The sequence below is a fragment of the Zingiber officinale genome, chromosome 5A (assembly GCF_018446385.1).
Source record: "Zingiber officinale cultivar Zhangliang chromosome 5A, Zo_v1.1, whole genome shotgun sequence".
Taxonomy (NCBI): domain Eukaryota; kingdom Viridiplantae; phylum Streptophyta; class Magnoliopsida; order Zingiberales; family Zingiberaceae; genus Zingiber; species Zingiber officinale.
The window spans coordinates 68,267,937-68,287,320 of record NC_055994.1 but is presented as its reverse complement, the minus strand read 5'-3'; the positions used below and the strand labels follow the sequence as shown (position 1 = coordinate 68,287,320).

Here is a 19,384-nt window from a genome sequence, read left to right as displayed (position 1 = left end):
TATTTCTCTTCTTGATGATTCATCTTTTGCTCGAACAATAGATATATTTACCCATCTTATTTACGGTAAAGATGAATTAATTATACTTTATAGATTCTTGAAGTATTTCATTTATATTTAAACTCGAGTCAATATTAATAACATCTTGGAATCACTATGTGGACATTTTACTTATAATTCAATTCTAAGCTTAGGGAAACCAAGCCAATGCTAGACTCCATTAAATATTTTTTTATATTAAAATTTAAATTAGTAATATAATTAATTATAAATAATACTAATAATAAAATTTGGATCAACTGCATCTATTAATAGATAAATTTTAAATTGAAAAAAATAAAATTTATATTTAAAGGGATTATTATTTCATAATTTTATGTTGCCATTTAGCAACCGAATATTAATTCGGTTGTTAATTTAGCGACGGAATTTAAATTTAGTCACTAATTTAGTCGGACAATTTTTCTTTTATATATATAACAACTGTCAATTGACAAAAGTTCAACTATTCCTATATAAGATAGCATTAGGTTCCAAAAAAAGACCGATAAATATATGAAAAAGATAAGTAAATTGGGAATTGTCTATATCTCAGGCTAATGTGTTAGATATCTATTAGAAATAAGTTTTTGGCTGATGTAGATGGCCTGATGAGTCATGTAGATCAACATGTGGGGTCAAGAGAGCTTTCATTATGTTGAGCTTTCTGTTTTTTTGGCAAGAAGAATCATAGTCTTATACATTGAAACTCTGATAGTGGATCTAGTTAACTATGATACACTCATGCACAAAGAAAATAATAATAACTTACGTAGTATATCCCGTGGCGGAGAAATTATAATTTACCCGAGTTGATCATGGAATTTGATTTGAGAATTTAGGATCATAATTGATTAAGATGATTAAACATATGAAGACATTCCTAAATATATGAGTTTCTTACCTAAACCCTAAAATGGACTCCCCAAGCTAAAGCCCAGATAGACTAGCACATGCCTCCACCCTTATTGTACCAACTATGGAGCATCTGCAATAAAAAGAAATTTGAAAGCATATAACTGTCCTTTATGATCTTTGTATTCTTAAAACATCTCCTAGTTTTTTTTGTAAGTAAACAAGTATATATTAATAAAAAAAAAAAGTGAAGTATAGGATGATGCACTTAAATTGTTGTTGAAATCAAAACATTTACTCATAACTTTGACAAAAAGTCAATAGTGAATAGAATGTATTTGTATGTGTGTACTCATTGTGTGTGTGTGTTTTAAATTTTGACACAATGTTGTGAATTTTTTTCGCAATGTTCTTGCAAGACTAGTGCGGATTGCTTCATGGTTAAGTTGGACAGCAACACATGAGGTTCATTCTGAAAATTTAAATATCTATAACATTTACGTAAAAAAGTTACAGTGTAATATTTTAACTTCACATATTATATCTATTTTATAAGATAGAATTTGATCAGTATAATTTATAGTTTACAAATGAAATTTGAAAACAAATTATAATGTATAAATGCAAATTCAATTTAACTTGTACCAAACCAAATTAAACTAGCAATTATAGTTTAATTTTGATTTAGTTACTGATTTGGTTTCTCAAGAAATGCTATTAAAAAAATAATGGATAAAAATTAAAAGTCCCCTTTATTATTGCTTACCTCAAAAAGTTTTTTTTTAAAAAAAATATTTAAATAGCATCTTATTATATTTTTATTTTGAAATATCACTTTAAACATCTCTGTTGCCAAATAACACAATTTTCTATCGTACCAATTGTCACATTATACCAAATATCTAAAATGTTCACATTGTCATGTTTACTAAAGCTACCCAACTAGGATCTTCAAGCCCAGGGCACAATGGATCCCATTGAAAGAGATAAGAGCATTGGGCGATCGATCAAACCACAAGAATAAGTCGTCACCAAAGGGAGTTTAGTGAAAGTACTTTCAAGGTGTCCAGCAGCACTTGAAGTTCCCCCTTTAATATGTTTGCAACATCTATTTGTTTATTGCTCAAGTTAACTACCAAACAACTTATTGTAGAATTAAATGTTGAAATAGGAGCAAGTCGGCAAATGCCCACCCGTATTGTTGAACATAATTTAGCCTGTCTTCTGGGTTAAGAGTAAGTAGTTGCACACAACCTGAACGTATTAACCTCGTACACTCAAACCAATCTCTTCAAACCAAGACAACCATAAACAAGCAATGAATGACAACGCGCGTGTAATGAGATATAGTATGTGCGAGTACAGACGAAGATGAAGGCAATCCTATTACTATCTGGTAGGAATGAATTAGGTGAGATCGTCTTCCTCTTCTTCCTTTTGTTTGATGGCATTCTTCACGCGTAACAGAAGTGTGGTTTTCCAAGCATCCTGTTGTCCATTGAGATTTGTATCATCAGCAAAAATGCAAAAGTTTAACCAACATGAACAGCAAAATTGCATCTAATGTCGTTGTGATCAATAAATAATGTCAAGGTGAAGATATGCGAAAGCTATTTGTGCAGGTGCAAAGAACATAGACTAATAACCTTCGTATCTCAGCTGAAAGGCCTATTTGTGCTTATCTGTAAAATTATGTTTCTTGAAATACGCATTGACGAGTATGTAGGATATTGGGACTTGTTAACAAATTCTTAGAGGAACTATTTTATACGGTCGAATGTAGATCAATAGAAGCGAATAATAAGTGCTAATTCCAATCATCATCCTAGAATGCAAAAATCTAAATCAAACATCTCTTATAATTGGAAACTAACTCAATAAGGTTGGGCAACAAAACAATTGTTATCTCAAGTTTAACAATGAACCCAGATCTCAAGAAACTACAACTAACAGTCTTAACATTAATAGAAAATACATACCAGCCTCGTCATACTATCGTACTCATGAAGGGCTTCTGTAAATTTCCCAACATCTTCCTCATCCATTGAATCTGCTAATGCCTGAAATGAAAGTGGTATTTTTCAAAGTGAAAGACGTATCTCAGAAAAAAAGGAAACAAATTGAACATATATTAGCTGACATGTCAATAGCTAAGACCTGAAGCTTCACAGAAAATTTATTTCTCTTGTACCATAACTAGTCAAAATTTATTGTAACAGATAAATAATAAGAGGACCAATTGGCTATATATTATCTGTACAATTGTGTTAGTATCTTTTATAGTTGTTTTGTCTTTTCCTTTTGGTGCATCCCCAAGCAAAAATTACCAAAATAATACAGTTAAGCACACATACTGGTACAGATTAAATATAACTTCCTAGTGTTATATGTCATTTCAAAAAAACCGCCAGTTGAAAAGATTTTATGTGGTGAAATAGATTGTCACATCTTCTAGCAAACAGGATTTTAGGAAGTTGACCAACAAAGCAAAGGAATTATCTGTAAGAGAGAAACTAGACAAACTTGTCGCCCAAAAATAAAAAATGAAGTCTTACAGATAAAAGTTTGCATTCCCTTGACCCTGAAAAAGTAGGATCGATTTCCTGCAAAGTGCAGTCAGTTTAATGATACTTTATACAAAAAGAAGTCAATTATTAACCAAAACAAACAAACCTGATATCTCTCTAATGCGTTTGTAATTGCAACAACATCACCTTTGCACAATTGGCATATTCCGGCATTAAGAAGAATCCCCTTAACACTGTACTTGAGAAGATTATTATTGATTGAGTGTTTCGCAATTGCTTCATATATTTCAATTGCCTTAGGGTATCTGGAAAGATCACAATGTGTCAAATTTTCCATGAACACAACTGCAATGGAAAGTTTAAATTATTTGAACACAAACATATGCACATGAGGATTCTAGAAAGCATATAGATCCCATATGATCTGCAAAGTCTTCAACAATGATCAAAGCAAATGGTGTATATAAAAATTTTCAAAACCTTGAGATCACTAAAAGATAAGTACATGACCCAGAACGAAAGCAAATCTTTGTTTCACATGGTCTTATGATCAAAGTAAAAGCAGCAATTCACCAAATACAACTTCCATATGGCAGACGTAAATCTGAGGAACTGAATGTAGAAGGAAAAACCAAGGTTGTCAAAATCGAGATTCTACGTTGAAACGGAAGGGAGTTGTAGAATCGTAAACTCGTAGTATCGTAACACGAATCGTAAGTTTCTACCAAAATGTAAAATTATATATAAACATATATATACTCATAGAAAATAACATACATAAGATTAATAACCTCAAAAACACATTAAACATTTGATTAAACTAAACATTTATAAGGTCTTCTACAATCCACACATAAAATAAGTCATAAGTCACAAATTTTAGATAACATATAAGTCTACAACATGAAAAATAATAGTCAAGTTCTAAAGTCTAAACTTCATAAATTCATGAATTCATAATCATCCTCCATGTGTTCTTCATCTCCAGCATCCTCCATGGCATCTCCACCTTCTTCAACTTCATCATCATCATAACTAGGCAGCTCCAAATCATCATGAGGTGCTCCACTACTAGGTCCTTCTTCAACTGGAACCAAATCTTCATTTGAAGCATCCAAATCTAAATTTTCACTATCATCCACAATCCAATCATCATCAGAAGCTAGGTCATCAATGCTATAGTCATTGACTTTCCTCAATTCCTTCTTCTTGGCTAATTTTGAATTAGCCATCACAAAGACTACATCATTCATCGTTTTTGCCTTCAAACGATTTCTTCTCTTAGTGTGGACCTAAATAATAACAAAATCAATTAACACATACTCATATAATCACATACAACTAGGTAATTTCATTCAAGAATGAAATGCAATACCATCTCAAATGCACTCCAATTCCTCTCACAGCCAGATGAGCTGCATGTCAAGCTCAAAACACGAATAGCAAACTTTTGCAACTCAGGATGTTCATAACCATATGATTCCCACCATTGTGCTGGAGTTTTGGTTTCAATTCCACAAGTGGCTACTGCACTACCAAAGAATTTCTTTCGATATTTGAAGTCTTCCAGTTGAGCATCAATCTTCTTTACTTCTTCCATACTTTCAACCATCCTTTGTAGACAATCATATAGTCCTCTTTTCACTTCAAAGTCAGCTTTAAAATTAGGACTGTAATGAAATTGAGGGTTAAGGTAATAGCCCGCAGCATGCAAAGGCCGATGTAGTTGATTATCCCATCTTGCATCTATAATTTCCCATAGAGGCAAGTAACTAAAGAGTGAGAAAAAATTTGAATTAGTTTCCAAGAAATTATAAATTTATACGAGTATTTAATAATTAGTAATAAATTAAGTTACCTTTTCTTAATACCATTAAAGGCAGCTTGTATCTTTTCTTTGGCCCTGTCCATTTCCTCATAAATGAACCCCATGGCAGGCTTCTCATCTGAGTCTACCAAACGAAGGACTTTGATCAAAGGATAAGCACTCCTCAAGCATGTAATAATGCTTTTCCAGAAGTCCTTATCCATTACCACATTTTCAATAACCTTTCCATCTTTAGTCTTTGCAAATTGACTAGATTTCCATTCTTTGGATGTAAACATTCTAATCAATGCTCCCTTATTGTCATTCAAGCAACCCAAAGTCAAGTAAGATGTGGCAAAACGAGTAGTGGCTGGTCTAATCAAATCCTTTTCTTTGGTAAAATGATGCAATAGAGAAATAAGCGCAGTCCTTGAATAGATGTAAGTTGTGATCTTTTTACCTCGTGCAATTGTCTCTTTATGTATTGGTATCTTTTTTTCAAAATCCTCCAACATTAAATCGATGCAATGAGCTGCACAAGGCGTCCAATATAGCCTCTTTCTCTTCCCCATCAACATCTCCCCGGCTGCTTTGTAGTTTGCTGCATTGTCTGTGACAATTCTTCACCAACTTCTTCAACAATTTCATCCATCAACTTGAAAATCTTGTCAGCTGTTTTAGATATATCAGATGCATCAATTGACTTCAAAAAAATGGTTCCCATAGGACTATTAACCAAGAAGTTTAATATAGTCCTCCTCCTCTTATCTGTCCACCCATCAGTCATAATTGTGCATCCCATTTTCTTCCAAAATGCTTTGTGCTGCTCTATAACTTCTTTGGTGCAATCAACTTGTTGTTTCAAATACTTGACTCTAATCTCATGGTAGGATGGAGGCTTAAAGCCAATACCATGTCTTGCAACCAAGTCTAGCATCTTCTTGAATTCATCACTTTTTGCCACATGAAAAGGTATAGCATTATTGTAGAAAAAAGAGGCAATCCCTTGGCAAGCTTCCTCCCTCAAATTCTTCTTGAAAATGCCATTGATGGTAGTTTGACTACTCACACCCCTTTTCTTGAATAGATCAGCAGGATTCTTTGCAATTTCTCGCCTTTGTCTTTTTGCACCCTCCACCTCCTCATCTTCATATTGGCCAAGAGGACTTGAATCACTTGATCTTCCTTCAATCTCCTTTGCCCTCTTTATTAAATTTTCTTGCAATGAGGATACAATTTTCCACATTTCCTTCCTTACATCATCACTAACAGCCTTGCATGCTCCAACATCCTTTTGTGTTCCTGCCAAATGATGCTTGAGTCTATAAATCCCTCCATTTATCACCTTTTGACAGTATTTGCATTGCACTTTCTTTGGATTTTCATCAACTGCAATTCCATGTTTCCAACCTGGATCAGATCTATTTCCAGGAGCATTCACTGCCAATCTTTTGGAATCTGAAGTTCCACTAGTTGTGGAAGCTACGCTTGGAATGGCTGCACCACTATTGGAGCTTGCTTCACCAGACCCACCAACACTAGCTTCTCTACTCATTTTTGTGAAATTAAAGAAGAACAAGAACACCACCACGCAGCTTCAGCTTCACCAACGACACTGCAACTCTGCAACAGCAGCTCGCGAACCACAGACGTGGCCAACAGCCTTCAGAGATGCAGACGGGACAGAGACGGCCAAAGAAGTAAAGAACAGAGACCCACAGATGAGATAGATGGAGAAGGGACAGAGGCGGATGATGGCGTACCTTTAATTGAAGTCAGTCACAGTGCCGGTCGACGCACACCGGACGCACAGGGAGGAGGAGACAGACGCGTACGTGAAGGAGACGATGGTTGCTGAAGAAGAACGAAGCACAGCAGTTGCGGCGACAATGGCTCGCGACGCGACTTAGGAAAGTTAGGGTTTCTTGATATCAAATCTTCTGTCCCGAAACTCTCCCTGTCCCTCTGTCCCACGCAGAAAACGACAACCGACTCGTGAGAAACACGTGACGAAGGCGGAAATAGGGATCGGCCCTTGCTGATCGGTCTGGGGACCGATCAGCCTAGGGCCTGATCGGTCCACAGACCGATCTGCAAGGGCCGATCGGTCCCCAGACCGATCAGCCCCTAGGCCGATCGGTCCCCAGACCGATCAACCCCTAGGCCGATCGGCCCTTGCAGATCGGTCTGTGGACCGATCAGGCCATAGGTGGATCGGTCCACAGACCGATCTCCCTATTTTTCTGAAGGAGAAACGCACGTGTTATTTGGAGCGAGGTTTCTTGGACCCGTGTTTGATCGATCGCTGCGATCGACCTTCTGGTCTTGGAAAATCGCTGGACTCTTACGAGTCTACGATTTCCGCTACACTTCCACGTGATTCTGCACGATTCCACCAGATTCCGCTTCCGCCTGGGCACGCAACGAGGAAGGCCACCAGAAATGCGTAGAATCGTGCGATTCTACGTTCCGACTCGCGATTTTGACAACATTGGGTAAAACAGTGGATCAAGGTGTTCTACTATGTAAAAGTAACTAAGTTATATGGATATCTAGTATCATCTAGTTCAGACCAAATTTTGGAAAAACTGCTAAATCAATTAAGATGTATTAAAGATGAATATAATAGGGTACTAGTAAATGATGAGAAAATAAAAGAGTGATGAAAGATGACCAACTTAATTTAGGTAATTTAAGTAAGTCAAATGAGTATATAAATTTAAATTTGTATCGTAGAATTCAAATTTTAGCGCAAGCTTTAAATGAGATGCAAAATGGAAAAAACAGTTGCACCAAATGATATTACGATACAGGTATGAAAGTGCCTTGGGAAACAAGATATTAAATTACTCACAAATTGATATTGAAAACTAAAAAAATATTTAATCGGACGACAAATACTCTAATTCTCTTATATAAAAATAAAGAAGACGTATAAAATTGTGCAAACTATAGAGATATTAAATCAATGAATCATATGATTAAACTTTGGGAAAGAGTAATAGAAAAAAACTAGGAATATAAACCAAGGTGATTGAAAATCAATTTGGATTTATGCATAGAATGCCCATAATATAAACTATACAACTTCTCAGCAAATAATTGAAAAGTATCAGGAACAAAAGCAAGACTTACACATGGTATTCGTCCACCTAGAAAAAACTCATGATAGAGTCCTAAGAAAAATTATGTGGAGAACTCTAGAAAAGAGAAGTGTTAACATAGCGTATATTGAACTTAATATATGTATGAGGATGTACTGACAAAAGTGAAGACTTCTGGCGAATTAACTGAAGCGTTTCGAGTTACATCAAGGATCAACTTTAAGTTCCTATTTTTTTACACTAATCATGAATGAACTACACATCTGAGATGTAGTACCATGTTTGCAAATGATATTGTTTTAGTAAATCATAGATGAGACACATGAAGGAATAAATGCTAAACTCAAATCTTAGCAAGAAACATTAGAAGTGAAAGGTTTTAGACTTAGTAAAGTAAAGACAGAATATATGTAATTTAAGTTTAGCAATATTAGAAGTAATAAGACAATTGTTAAGATAGAAGATGGTGAATTGTCTGTAACAAAGAGTTTTAAGTATTTATGATCATTTTTGCAAAAAGGATGGAGGGATTGAGAGAGGTCTTACATGAGATACAAGCAGGATGGTTGAAATGGAGGAGAGCGTCAGATGTTCTTTGTGATCGTAAAGTACCTTTAAGACTTAAAGGAAAGTTTTACAAAACGTCGATTAAGGTGGATGTGCTAAATGTTGGGTATGATGTGAACACATAAGCAGAAGATGAGAGTTGTATTTATAAGGATGTTAAGGTGGATGTACAAAAACGATGGGCATCATAAGAAATGAAAATGTTAGAGAGAGTCAGGATTGCACCTATTGATGAAAAACTCTGGGAGACAAGTTTAAGATGATATGAATATGAACTTAGATGACCAATAAATGTTTTAGTTAGACGATGTGAAATTATGACAAATGTTCATATCAAACAAGGAAGAGAAACACGAAAAAAGGCTTAGTTGACGATAATAAAACAAGATAAAATTTATTTAAATATAAATAATAATATAGTAGGAGATAGCCCAATGACATAGAAGGATCCATATAACTAACTCCGTCTAGTGAAATAAGGCTTGGTTGTTGTTGTATTACTAAATCAATTAAAATTCTTGGACAGCCAATAAACTTGTAATAACACATGCTGATACATGCTACACTATTTTCTTACTTGGTGAACAAATACTCACCGAAAACAAAATGATGGTAAAAATGAAAAAATCAAATAGATAATTTACATATGAACATAAAAAAGTAACAACTAACTATGGTAAGCCAATAAGATAGACAACTGTAATTTGTTTTGCATTTGCACAGAAAAGTATCACCTTACTATAATAAATCAATGAATTAAACATATAAATGTAATTTCAAGCATGGACAGAAGGGTGAAAATCAACAAATTCTAGCAATGCATCTTCCAACGTGCAAAATTCCTACTTCAGGAGCATTTACAACAAAAGGTTTATGTTATAATCCTACTTGTTAATAAATAGATCATATAGAAGCAAAAACATTGCAGATAAGATTCACAGTTTAATGTGCTAGAATAAAATACAAGATTATTATGCTTACTGTTCTAGTTGAGCAGCTAGCTGTGCAACCTTTTGATTACATTGGTTAGCAGAAGTTGTCACTTCCTCACTTTGAAATAGATCAGCAGCTCGTTCAAAGTACTCAATAGCCTTCTCCGGATTCTGTTCTTGCTCATATAACTCACCAAGGTCCTGTAAGATGATGTGGAATCTCAGTAAACGAAACCAATATCTTAAAACAACCAACAGTTGTACATGCACACCAACTTAAATCAGGAAACATAGCAAAATAGAGCCAAACAGTGATTCCATTCCAGACACATAATTTTGAACCATTTTCATGCTCAAACTATCACGATATATAACATAGTTAATGCATGGCATGCCCATGCCAACGTATCAGTAAAATCAGTGAAGTCTCCACCTATGTAATTAAAACCAGAATAACTATAAATGCGTGAATGTTTCCTCAAATTGAGTTTTATGACTAATTCAAATAAACTTAGAGAAAAACAATAAAAAAGGAACTTCCCAGATAGTTCATACCTTGCAATATCTTGCAGCCATGTTTAGTCTACCAATCTCCAAGAAAATGTTGACAGCTTGGTTTAATGACTCTGTTGCATCTGCAATGAATGGATAAAGTTTCTGAGGTCCAAAAAGAAAAGTGAGAGTTTCAAAATTGCTGCTCACTTTTCATCTTTAGTTACATGAACTGGAAAAACTAAGAAACATGGAGCCATTCAAATTCAGGGAAAAAGAAGAAAACACTATTACAGTATCAAGAAATTATAAACTTATCAAAATCATGGAGAAACTGGAGTTAGTTACATTCAGATGATTGTATACCTTGAATTGAGATTTTCTTGTAACAATTTGCTGCATCAACATAAGAAGAGGCAGCTTCATGCTTGCTTTCTAACTGTGCGATGATGTTAAAGAATAATTAAACATCATTTAGATATACATGTCAAACTATTACTATCACTATCATTATTCTAACCTTCAAATGTTGACAAGAGCCTATTACACATGCCAGCTATATCCACAATGACAAGATTTAGAAGTATTACCATAAATAATATCTTTTTGAGAAATAAAGGAAAGACCATAACAACAACAAATACAAGTCAATTACTAGACTAATAAAAAAAAATCTAAACATAAATAAACTGAAACTGATAAATTTGAACCCCCACCCCACCCCCATACTTGACTCTGTGATATCTGACTAGCATCTGATCTGTTCTAATGGAGAAAATGATCCCTAAGAAAGATAATGAGTCCTAGGAGATCAAGCTCAAAACTGGACTCTGTGTAATACAGAAGAGTAATATTAATTTTCTTGTTTGATTTAGTCATCTTCTTATCTTCTATCCCAAAGTTATAGAATAGTTTTCAGTGTCAAATGAGACATTACCCAATTTCGCCAAACAAATAGGTAAAACCCCTACTGATAAACACACTTGTTGTCTTCTTTTTTTTTTCCTTGCTTAGTATAGCACTTATATTCTATTCTTTTCTTCATTTCATTTAAACTCCTTTGTTTACCACACTGAGAGGACATGGACTAAGGGAGAGGAGAGAAGGTCGACAAGTCTACTCTTTGCCACAGCTACAATGGTCCAATTGACCACCAATTTGTCACCGTTGCCTAATTCATTGCTGTTGCTGCCCAAATGAGCACCATGGGATTTTGCACCTTCACCAAAGCTCACACAGGGATAAGATCGGGATTGTGCTGGGGCTTTGGGGCTACAATAGTATGTCAACCTTGTTTTCGGTGAACGGAGTTTCTAGGAAGAAAGCGCCAAGGACTAGAGAGAGCTCCTTCGGGTAAACAAAGGAGTGCTCCTAAAAATCAAAGCTCTCCTCTCTTACCCACATGGATTACACAGGGTAAAAATGACCTTAGAAGATTGGGCCACACCTGTGGCAGATAGAACATTCACAGCATGCTTTCCATAGTTTATCAAACTTGCCCTCTTCAATACATGCAGCATGAGCTTCTCAAAATTCGTTAAGAATGAGGACATTCAATGCATCTGATATTAGCTCTGAAATATGCCCAACAAGATAGCAGCAATTATATCATCATTTGCCTTCACCTACAGGATCTGACGTGTAGCACAAGATGGATCACACAGTCAAGACGCCAAGTTAACACAGGACAAGAGAATGGCGTTCCTTGAATTAGGGTTTGAAAACTAGCAAGTACTGATAGGGGCACATAAAAATGATCCGTTGACCACAACAAGACGAAGCCAATTAGTTAAAAATACTAGATGCTAATAGTTCAACCTACAAAGTTTTTGGATCGATCCCTAGCAAGATGTTACCACCAATAGCCAATATTTAACGACAGACTAGAAATTTGGCTTCCTAAGGGATCCTAAATGGCAAACAAAACCAGAATCCAACTAGCGAATACAAAAGTGTTTGACCGCGATCAACTCGTCCACCAGAATCAGGAACGATTCCTGATTCGTTCCTGATTCTGAACTGAATATTCGCAAGAAGAATGATCGGAAAACTGATTTATCTGTACAAACATAAAAATCCTATAAAACATGCGAATCCAAATCGGCAAAGAAGGGATCGATAGGAAAAAGGCAAAAGAAGTACAGTTTTTGGCGAGCTTGAAGCAATTGCAGGCCTTCTCGTACAAATCGGCGGCGTCGTCGTACTTGGATCCGAAGATTCCCCATCCCGATAGCTTCTTCTCCGCCTTCTGAACGAAATCTTCGCCCTTCGAGTTCTGATCCGCCATCTCGTCTTACCAATTCCAACGCAGGCAGGCGAACATTTATGATCTATATGGCAACAAGAGAAGACGAGATAGAATTGCCTTGCCAACGCAGGAAAATCTTATCTTACGTCATATTTATCAAATTACCTTAATTTTTCAATGTCAACTTTTTTTTAAAAAAAAAAAATCCCATATCTTCAGAGTAGCGCATTATTTTAACAGGATATATTTAGTTCAATAATAAAAATTTATTTATTTAAAAATTTTAATGTATAATCTAATTTAATATTTTACTATATTATTTTTCATCAAACACATATGCCTACTTCACTTTTGTTGACTTTATATATATGTTAGGAACTTCATTTAACAAGGAAACTTTATTCATTTTGAGTCTAGATATATTAAAAACTTATTAACAGGAGGATTTTCTTAATTACTGACCCAATCGATTTCAAATTTCTTTAACACTGCAATTACACTACAAAATTCAATATAATGAATTTAGGAGGAAATATCGGAAAAAGATGACAAGAAAATCATTTAACATAAAGCATATCTGTAGCTCAAAAATAAAGAACAAAAAAGGGTAGGAAGCATATCTCTCAATTACAGTTACATTCATCCCATAAGTTTGTCCAAAATGAAAATCATCCAATAAGTTCAATTCAAAATGACATTCACTCAATAAGTTTTGTCCAAAATAATATAATGACGGTCCAAAAGCATATCAAAATATAAGTATAAAAACCTAATTCAATTATCTAATTAATGTTTGGAAGACAAAGCTTGGTTTATATAGATTGATCTTAGATAATTGCTTCACCATGTTATATTTGAGAGTGTTATAAAGGCAATCACCTTTAATAATATATTATTTATTTGATAAATAAAATTTACTATTTATTTGTGATTCGATTTTAAATTCACCTTTAATAAGTTGAGAAATAATATTATTTATATGATGTGTTATTGATTATAGAAGGAAACTGTATTCTAGTAATATAAGTTGATAATGTCTCCTTGAGGAGCTCATAAGGATTGTCATATAAACCCTGCACCCGATTGAAGCTCTTGCTGTTGCCTCTTTGTTGTTCTTACGTCTTACGTAACGCATGTCTCTCTTGCTCAGCTTTCGTGCGCATGGTTCTTTCCCATCCCAGGGAATTGCTTAAGGCTATTCTCCTAGCGGCGAAGTAGAAGTCTCGGAAGGTCAATCTTCTTGATCAAGGAAAAGGAAGACTACTCGAGGAGCCAGCTTTAAATAGAGCAGTACCCGAATCTGAATTCCTCTCTGGATAAGGTCAAGACCTGAACTTCTTAGATGCGCAAGGGATTCAAGAAGTACTCTTGGAGCTAGATATTAATTAAGTGAGTTGCCAGTAACTTATTTAATTAATGGACATTCGATATCTTAAACACAAGGAGATAAAATGCACTCATGATAAGAAGGAGCCCATAATGTAATTTGGGATTGGTGTGGTAATTAAATAATAACTCTTTAGTGGTATGAGTTATTATTGATGAACTTGAGTTGGGTGTTCGGGGTGAACACAAGAAGCTCAAGCTTATCGGGAGACCAAAACTAATTTCTCCTCTTAGTCCCTGTTGTAGCATCTATAATGCCTTGTATCCACATAGTCCACTTCTGACCCAAGTAATGGGTCGGACACATCCTTGCTTGGAGCAAGGGGGTCGACCAAGCATTATTTTGGAGCTCATGTAGTGGCCAACCAAGCCATACTTGGTGACCAAGCATGGGGCCGACCATAGGTAAAGGAAAAAGGAAGTTTTGTTTAAAATAAAATTTTGTTAAAATATTTCCTTATTTGTAGTTATCTACAATGGTTAAAAGAGAGATTTTATTTTGTTAAAATCTTTCCTTTTTTGTACTTATCTACAATGGTTAAAAGAAAGATTTTAATTTCCTTTTATAGCCATCCTCATGGTTTTAAAAGAGTGTTTTAAAATTTTAAAATCTTTCCTTTTATAGCTATTTAAAGAGAGATTTTAATTTTGTTAAAATCTTTCCTTATTTATAGTTATCTATAATATTTAAAAGAGAGATTTTAATAAAACTTTCCTTTTTATAACCATGATTTAAACAGAGAAGTTTTAATTAATCTTTCCTTTTTGTAGTTGTCTACATGTGCATGTTTTAAAAGAGAGAGATTAATTTTAAAACTTTCCTTTATTGCCATGTACAATAGAAAATTTAGAAAAGAGAGATTTTAATTGTTGTTAAAATTTCCTTTTAAAGGAAGGCCACAAATAAGGAAGTTTTAATTATGTTTAAAACCTTCCTTTTTTTGCCTTGACCAAGGATTATAAAAGAGAATGAGAGGGTGCCTCATGAGATACACAACCCTATTCTCTCCTCTCTTTTCCTTGGTGTGGTCGGCCCCTTCCTCCCTCTCCCTTTTCTCTTCCTTAGGCTGGCGGCACACCATCCTTTCTTCTCTTCCTTTCTTCTTTCTAAGGTCGACACTCATCTCTTCATGGTGGCCGAAACTTGAAAGAATTGGAGAAGACTCTATCTTGGTGGCCGGTTACTTGGAGAGGAAGAAGAAGAGAGAAAGTTTTCTATTTTGGCATCCCTTGGTGGCTCGCCAAATGAGCCAAGAGGGTCGGGTCGTTACAATAAAAAGGCGCCTTTTTATTGTAACGACCCGGCCCTCTTGGCCCATTTGGCGACCCTCGGGTCGTCGACCGTCGGCCCTTATGTCGTCGGCCCATTTGGCGACCTCTCATGTCGTCGACCGACGACCCTTGGCCGTGCCGTTACTCACTAGGACTTTCCACCCCTGGCAGTGGATTTTTGCCTCCCCCAGGATTCGAACTCTAAACCTCCAGGCTTAAGTATTAGAGTTTATGAATCCTGGTAACCAAGTGAGCTCAGGGTCACCAAATGGGCCGCCAAATGGGCCAAGAGGGCCGGGTCGTTACAATAAAAGGCGCCTTTTTATTGTGATGACCCGGCCCTCTTGGCCCATTTGGCGACCCTCGGGTCGTCGACTATCGGCCCTTATGTCATCGGCCCATTTGGCGACCTCTCATGTCGTCGACCGATGACCCTTGGCCATGTCGTTACTCACTAGGACTTTCCACCCCTGGCAGTGGATTTTTGCCTCCCCCAGGATTCGAACTCTAAACCTTCAAGCTTAAGTACTAGAGTATATGAATCCTGGTAACCAAGTGAGATCACATTTGGCGGTCCATTTGGCGACCCTCGAGTCGTCGACCCTTATGTCGTCGGCCCATTTGGCGACCTCTCATGTCGTCGACCGACGACCCTTGGTCGTGCCGTTACGCACTAGGACTTTCCACCCCTGGTCAGTGGATTTTTGCCTTCCCCAGGATTCGAACTCTAAACCTCTAGGCTTAAGTATTAGAGTTTATGAATCCTGGTAACCAAGTGAGATGATCTCACTTGGTTATCAAGATTTATAAACTCTAATACTTAAGCCTGGAGGTTTAGAGTTCGAATCCTAGGGGAGGTAAAAATCTACTGACCAGGGGTGGAAAGTCCTAGTGAGTAACGGCACGGCCAAGGGTTGTCGGTCGATGACGTGAGAGGTCGCCAAATGGGCCGACGACATAAGGGCCGACGGTCGACGACTCGAGGGTCGCCAAATGGGCCGCCAAATGGGCCAAGAGGGCCGGGTCGTTACATACATCTCCATGAGAACTTCGGTGTAATGTTAATATGAAAGAGTTCTCACACCATAGGTTAAGTAAGAATAAATATGATAGAAAAATTAATAATCTAAGATTTGGAACATGGAACATAGGAATTTTCACTAGTAAATCAATGGAGGTAATAGATACGATGATTAGGAAAAGAATTAGTATTTTGTGTGCACAAGAAGCAAAATGGGTAGGCGAGAAGGTAAAGATGACAAAGAACTCAGGTTTTAAGTTATAGTACACTGAAAGTGTAAAGTAAGAAAAAGAGTGGATATTATTATAGATAGTTCATTAAAAGATGAAGTTGTAAGAGTAGTTAGAAAAGGGAATAGAATTATAGCCTTTAAGATAATAGTGGCAAAAGAAAATGTGAACATAATTAGCGTATATGCATTGCAAGTAGGATTAGATGAAGATACCAAATCAAGATTTTGCGATGACTTAGATAAAATATTATAAAATATTATACTAAATGAAATGATTTTAATAGGAGATGATCTAAATGGACATGTCGGAGTGAAAAATGAGGAATATGAGAGGACATATGAGATTTATGGGTTTGGAACGAAAAATGAGGAAGGGAAAAATATATTAGATTTTTCGATAGCATATGACCTTATATTAGCTAATATATTTTTTTAAGAAAAGAGAAGAACACTTAGTCACATTCAAAAGTGGGAATAATAAATTATAAATTGACTTTCTTATGGTTAGGAAGAAGGATAGAAAGATTTGTAAAGATAGCAAAGTCATCCCTGGAGAAAGCTTAACTACTCAACATAGGTTAGTAGTATTGGATATAAACCTCAAACATAGTATCAATAGAAAGAAAATATATACGACTCCAAGAATTAAGTGGTGGAAGTTAAAGGATGGAAAGTAAAATATATTTAAGGAGAAGATAGAAGTACAATCATTAGGTGAAATATACGATAACTCTAATACAACATGAGATAAGATAATATCAAGTTGAAAATAGTAGCTAAGTGTGTACTCGGTAAGTCAAAGGGACATGCACCACTAGGGAAGAAATCTTGGTGGTGGAATGAGAAAGTGAAGAAAAAAATGAATAGCCTATAAAAAATTATATATTTGTAAGAACGAGAAATTTTTAAAAAAATATACAATAGCCAAGAAAGAAGCTAAGAAAGTAGTGAGTGAAGCAAAGAATGAAACTTTCGAACAAATATATTAAAAATTTGATACAAAAGAAGAGAAAAGAGACATTTATAGAATAGCTAAAGTGAGAGAAAGGAAAATAAGAGATATTATCCAAATAAAATGTATTAAAGTTGAATGTAATAGGATATTAGTAAACGATGGAGAAATAAAAGAGCGGTGGAAGATGTATTTTCATCAACTTTTTAATAAAGGTTTAGGTGACCAACTTAACATAAGTAATTTAAATAGGTCAAACGAGTATAGAAATTTTAATTTTTATCATAAATTTCAAACTTTAGAAGTAGAATAAACTTTAAATGGGATGTACAATAAAAAATCCGTTGGATTATATAATATTTCAATAGAGGTATGGAAATGCCTAGGGAAACAAGGTGTTTAAGGACTTACAAAATTATTTAACATGATATTGAAAATAAAAAATTACTTGATCAATGGAGAATAAGTACTCTAGTTCCCTTATATAAAAACAAGGGAGACATATAAAATTTTGTAAACTTTAGGGGTATTAAACTAATGAGTCATACTATGAAACTTTGAGAAAAATTAATAGCAAAAAGATTAAGGAAGGAGACCGCAGTGACCGAAAATCAATTTAGGTTTATGTTTAAAAGGTTGACAATAGAATCTATACATTTTCTTAGACAATTAATTAAAAAAATATCGAGAGCAAAAACTAGATCTACACATGGTATTCATTAACTTAGAAAAAGTTTATGATAGAGTCCCAAGAGAAATTATATGGAGAATTCTAGAAAAGAGAGGTGTTAGTGTAGCATATATTGAACTAATTAAGGATATGTACGAGAATGTAACAACCAGAATAAAGACTACAAGCAAAGTAACTAAAGCATTTCCAATAAAAATAGGGTTATATCAAGGATCAACTCTAAGTCCCTATCATTTTACACTAATTATGGATGAACTCACTGTGTACATTCAAGATACAATTCCATGATGTATGTTGTTTACATATGATATTATTTTGACAGATGAAACATGTAAAGGAGTAAATGTCAAACTAGAATCTTGACGGAAAACACTAGAAGGGAAAGGTTTTAAGCTTAGTAAATTAAAAACAGAATATATGAAATTTAAGTTTAGCAATATTAGAAGTAATGAGACAATTATTAAGATAAGAGAGGACGAGTTGCCTAGAACCTAGAGATTTAAATATTTAGGATCATTTTTGTAAAATGATGAAAGGATTGAGAGAGATGTCTTACATAGAATATAAGCAGAATGGTTGAAATGGAGGGGAGCATCGAGTGTTTTATGTGACCGTAAAGTACATCTAAAACTTAAAGGTAAGTTCTATAAAATCACAGTTTGACCTACTATATTATATGAAGCTGAATGTTGGGCTATAAATTGAGCACATGAGCAGAAGATGAGAGTTACAGAAATAAGAATGTTAAGGTGGATGTGTAGACATATAAGGATGAACAAAATACGAAATGAGAGCATTAGAGTGAAAGTCGGAGTTGCATCTATTGAGGTAAAACTCCGAGAGACACGTTTAAGATGGTATAGATATATACTTAGACAATCAATAAATATTCCAATTAGGCGATGTGAAACTATGACAAACATGCATATCAAATAAGGAAGAAAAAGACCAAAAAAGACTTGGTCAGCAACAATAACATAAGATAAAATTTATTTAAGTATAGATGATGATATAGTAGGAGATAAAGCTCAATGACGTAAAATGATTCATATAGTTGATCCCACCTAGTAGGATAAGGTTTGGATATTATTGTTGTTGTATAAAGAGTATGCTCAAAAAGGCATCTTTCAAAACCATATTTGATAAAATAATCATTAATTCGGTCATACCATGCATGAGGCAATTGTTTCAACCTATATAATGTCTTTATGAGCTTATATACTTTATCTTCTTCACCCTTTTTCATAAAACCATGTGG

At 35.0% G+C, this 19,384-nt stretch overlaps 1 protein-coding gene and 1 pseudogene across 1 annotated transcript; both read right to left on the bottom strand.

Annotated features, from left to right (window-relative positions):
• Positions 1–2,038: 2,038 nt before the first annotated feature.
• On the bottom strand, positions 2,039–12,714 carry LOC121979613 (alpha-soluble NSF attachment protein-like). The gene is made up of 9 exons (XM_042531608.1): positions 12,317–12,714; positions 10,845–10,864; positions 10,691–10,763; positions 10,388–10,467; positions 9,882–10,033; positions 3,568–3,727; positions 3,450–3,497; positions 2,874–2,954; positions 2,039–2,382 (listed from the first exon to the last, which is right to left on the bottom strand). The coding sequence occupies exons 1-9, from the start codon at positions 12,609–12,611 to the stop codon at positions 2,302–2,304; spliced, it is 990 nt and encodes a 329-aa protein (XP_042387542.1). The 5' UTR covers positions 12,612–12,714; the 3' UTR covers positions 2,039–2,301.
• LOC121980550 lies at positions 3,712–7,299 on the bottom strand (annotated as a pseudogene).
• Positions 12,715–19,384: the final 6,670 nt, after the last annotated feature.